Raw genomic sequence first — 4441 nt, 5'->3', positions numbered from 1 at the left:
AAAAAAAAAAAAACCTCAAAGTTAAAAAATAACTTTGATAATACTTTTGATAATGAATAAATTTTACATGGTTTAATTTTGATTTGATGTGATTCACTGACCAAGTGTAGAGTAAGAATGGGGTCAATAATAGATTAATAATGAGAATCAATTTAACAAATACATATGAATTGTATCATCAAAGACATTTACCAATATCAAAGTTACACAAACCAACCAGGTACAGCCAGCCACAGTGACCCATGCCTTTAATCCTAGCACTTTTACAAGCTGAGGCAGGAGTATTATTAGAGCCCAGGACTTAGACCAATCTGAGCAACACAGTGAGACCTATCTCTGCAAAAATTTTTTAAGAAATTAGCCAGGCATGAGGGCGTGCACTTGTAGTCCCAGCTACTCATAAAGCGAAGTGGGAAGATCCCTTGAGCCTAGGAGTTAATGGATGCAGTGAGCTACGATCACAACACTGTGATCATGCCACTTTACTCCTGCTCAGGTGACAGTGCAAGACCCTGTCTCAAAAAAACACAAAGAAGGACAGTGGATGGGGCACTGGCCCCCTATACCAAGGGTGGCGGGTTCAATAAAAAAAAAAAGAGCTGGCCGTTGTGGCTGGTGCCTATAGTCCCAGCTACTCAGGAGGCTGAAGCAAGAAAATTGCCTGAGCCCAGGAGTTGGAGGTTGCTGTGAGCTGTGATGCCACAGCACTCTACTGAGGGCAATAAAGTGAAACTCTGTCTCTAAAAAAATAAAAAATAAAAAATAAATAAAATACACAGAACAAACCAGGTCAGTATTTAGTGAATGGCTACAAGGACAGTAGGAATGCCTGGAGACAGAAAGGTCTAATTAAATACAGCCCTCAAGTAAAGGGAGAGGCCACTAGCTTGGTCTGAACATGCACCTGTACTATACCAGTGTGTGCCAAAAAACATCCATCACTGACTAAGGGCACCAGGGAGTTTCTCCACAATTAAGGAGATAGCAAAGACAGCAGGGAGCAAATTTGATTTCAGATATTTTGACAAATATTTTGTAGCTTAGTGAGCCCCAAGAGATTCCACTTCTAGTCCTTTACCTTTCCTATCTCTTTCAATGTACTAAACCAAGATAGTTATGCAAATTTATGCATTTATTTTTAGTAATTATAAGTAGTAACCAATGTCAGAGGTGAATTAGCTATTCCTGTAACCTCACCAAGAGGTTATAGTGAAAGCAAGTTCTAGACCAAACTCTGCCACACATACATTAATAGACATAAAAAGAATCTCAAAACCTACCCTGTACATTCAGCAAAGTCTCAACTTCCTGAACTTTTCTCTAGTAGCCTATAGGAACAGTTCACCTGAGACCAAGGAACAATATTCTGATTTGACTGATAATCATATTATCAGCCTCAAACCATCAAGAACCCACAGACCAGCAGCTAAACACAGGGACTAATCAAGCCTGAATATTATCCTGAAAGGTAAAGAATGAAAGGCCAACTACTAGATGACTGCACATCTGTTTACGGCACAATTTACTGAATATTTGAAGCCCACTCTCGAGACCTACTGTTCAGAAAAAAATTCCTTTCAAAGGCTTGGCATTCGTAGCACAGTGGTTATAGTATCAGCCACATATACCAAGGCTGGCAAGTTTGAACCCAGTCCCAGGACAGCTAAGCAACAATGACAACTGCAACAGAAAAACAGCCGGGCATTGTGGCAGGTACCTATAATCCCAGCTACTTGAGAGGCTGAGGCAAGAAAATTGCTTAAGCACAAGAGTTTGAGGTTGCTGTGAGCTATGAGGCCAAAACACTCTACTGAGGGCAACATAGTAAAACTCTGTCTCAAAAAAAGAAAAAAAATTTTTTTTCATTTCAAAATATAAGGTGTCCCAAAAGTCACCATACATAGGGAAAATAGGGAATTGTAGCTAAATGTACCTTTATTTTACAAAGAGGTGGCCAACAGACAATATTTTGTACAATTTTATAAATGAATATTTTATAAATAAAGGTACACTTGGCTACAATTTCCCATTTTCCTTATGTATGGTGACTTCAGGAGCAACCTATAGATCATTAGCTGTTAATAAAGAGGCAGAGAATTATCTTAAATAATAGACAGAAATATGTATTTTAAATACCTCTAATTTCCCCAATGGTAGCTCATTTCTAATAATCTATATTCTAATGAGGAAGGCTACCAATGTTTATAGGGAGAAAAATGGCTGAACTACTTATCAGTAAATGTGGCCTCTTTAATAAATGCTAACAACTCCTAGAATGCTCCCAATTATGATAGCTGATTATCTCAAAATTAGAATGCAACACATGTGCACAAACATATACACATGAACCCCAAAGCATGGCACCTATAGTGAAGTTTTGAAATTAAACTATAAAACTACAAACTTCAAACTTTCCTAACAGGGATTTTATCACAGCTAATTCATCTAGACATGCACTGTTCAATATTCAGTGTTCATGTGGCCACTGGCCACACGAGGTTACTGGGCAATTCAACTGTGGCTAATCAAAGTGAGAGTCCCAGATTTAGAAGACATGGTACCAAAAAAAAAAAAAAAAAACCATACATAAAGTGTTCCATTAATACTTTTATACTGAATATATATGAAAATAACATCTTAAATATTTAGTTACATAAACTATATGTTTAAAATTCATTTCATCCATTTCTTTTTACTTTTTAATGTGGTTATTAGAAAATTTAAAATTTCATTTGCCCTGTAATTATGTTTAACACCGTATTTCTATTAGACTACACCATCCTCCAAACCTCCAGATTCAAAAGAATCTAGAAAGCAGTTTTGTGCATGTCAGATGATTAAGAAGATACTGCAAGCATGTCATTCTCAACCGATCATTCATGTTAGCTCTGCTTACACCATGGTCACCTGGACAATCCCTTCTTAACCAAAATTCTTACCCTGCCTTCTTTGACGCCTTCATTGCCACCAAACCATGTTTTTTTCCTAATCATTTCTTAGTCCTTTTATCTTCTCTATCACAAGGTTAAAATATTACAACATATCAAGCTTTGAGTTGAAATTTCCCTGTTCCAAAATTTACAATTCGCATAATTACCTTTGATCCAAATAAATCACTCAAATATTAAGTAAAAAGGCAAAAATTCAATAGTTCAATCAAAATCTCTCAACTGCCCAATCTTCAAGAAAGAATGTCGTATTAGTATTCTACTGAAAACAAGAGAAACATGTTGCAAATGTATTCAATTTTTGGTATAGCGACAAATACAAAATTAAAAAGACTCAGGTTGTGGCCCACAATGAAGAATAGAAACAAAGATTGAGCATTTATAAAACCTACGATGCTAGAGCAATAAATAACTGCACTGCACAAACAAAACTTCATCTACCCCCTGAACATAGTGTGGAGCCAAAAAAGTAAAACCATTAGAACCTGGTTGTTGAGAGCATTTTTTAAATACTTACTTTTTCATTAGGATCATATCCCAGTGAACCAAGACTACGGGACACCATAAAATGCCGTCTTGAGCAGTGGGGAACATGCTACAAACAAACAAACAAAAAGAAAACTGTTAAATGAAATAAATTACAGATACTTGAATGGGCTTAAAAATATTTTTTCAGGGTACGTCTTCCAGTTCACTTCCAGCTGAAATGTTTTATCAATCAATATATGTAATGGTAGGCAATACACCATAATTACAGAAGAGAAATCAGAACTCTAGACACATCCTCTTGGCACACAAGAAAAAACAAAGGCATCAAAGCGATCTCCAGAAAAGTATAACAAGGAGAGTCAAAAGGCCAAACAACTCTGAAGAAAGGTCTTTCTGCCCATGCAGAATGACAGAGCTGGGTCAGAAGTCACAGACCAGAACTATATAAAACATAAAACAAGAAAGAGCCTTGGCCTCAAGGAACTTTGATGTAACAGCAACCAAAAAATAATAAAATATTGTTGTCTATTTGCTAATGTTTTGGGCATGGTTTCTTATTTTACATTTTTTGGTACAACAGTGGTTTGGCTGATGTGAAAAAGTAATATTAATAATCAAGTTCACAGCTCGGCGCCCATAGCACAGTGGTTACAGCGACAGGCACATACACCAAGGGAGCCAGGTTTGAACCTGGCCCAGGCCAGCTAAACAACAATGACAAATGCAACAAAAAATAGCCAGGTGTTGTGGTGGGTGTCTATGGGCCCAGCTGCCTGGGAGGCTGAGGCAAGATAATCACATAAGCCCAAGAGCTGGAGGTTTCTGTGAGCTGTGATGCCACAGCACTCTACCCAGGGTGACAAAGTGAGACTCTATCTCGTAAAAAAAAAAAAAAAAAATCAAACCCCAATTATAAAAGATAATTGCTTACAAAAGTGAAAGTAATAGATACGAAAGATACAGTTTATAAAACAAAGCCTTTATCAGGTAAAAGACCGAAGACC

The 4441-nt window shown here is 37.0% G+C and overlaps 1 protein-coding gene across 2 annotated transcripts in view; it reads right to left on the bottom strand.

The window, feature by feature from the left end:
• Positions 1-4441, bottom strand: part of PCCA (propionyl-CoA carboxylase alpha subunit) — a 373052-nt gene that overhangs the window by 354499 nt on the left and 14112 nt on the right. The window contains exon 2 of one of the 2 annotated variants that reach the window (XM_003789599.2): positions 3466-3543. In XM_003789599.2, the coding sequence (XP_003789647.1) occupies positions 3466-3543 (78 nt within the window). Of the gene's footprint in view, positions 1-3461; positions 3544-4441 lie in introns of both variants that reach the window. The other variant, XM_023513087.1, reaches the window with a different exon arrangement.

The sequence above is a fragment of the Otolemur garnettii genome, unplaced genomic scaffold (genome assembly GCF_000181295.1).
Source record: "Otolemur garnettii isolate 467f Iridium unplaced genomic scaffold, OtoGar3 scaffold00034, whole genome shotgun sequence".
Lineage (NCBI taxonomy): Eukaryota > Metazoa > Chordata > Mammalia > Primates > Galagidae > Otolemur > Otolemur garnettii.
Note: the sequence above shows the minus strand (reverse complement) of the source record. Positions and strands in the feature narration are given on the sequence as shown.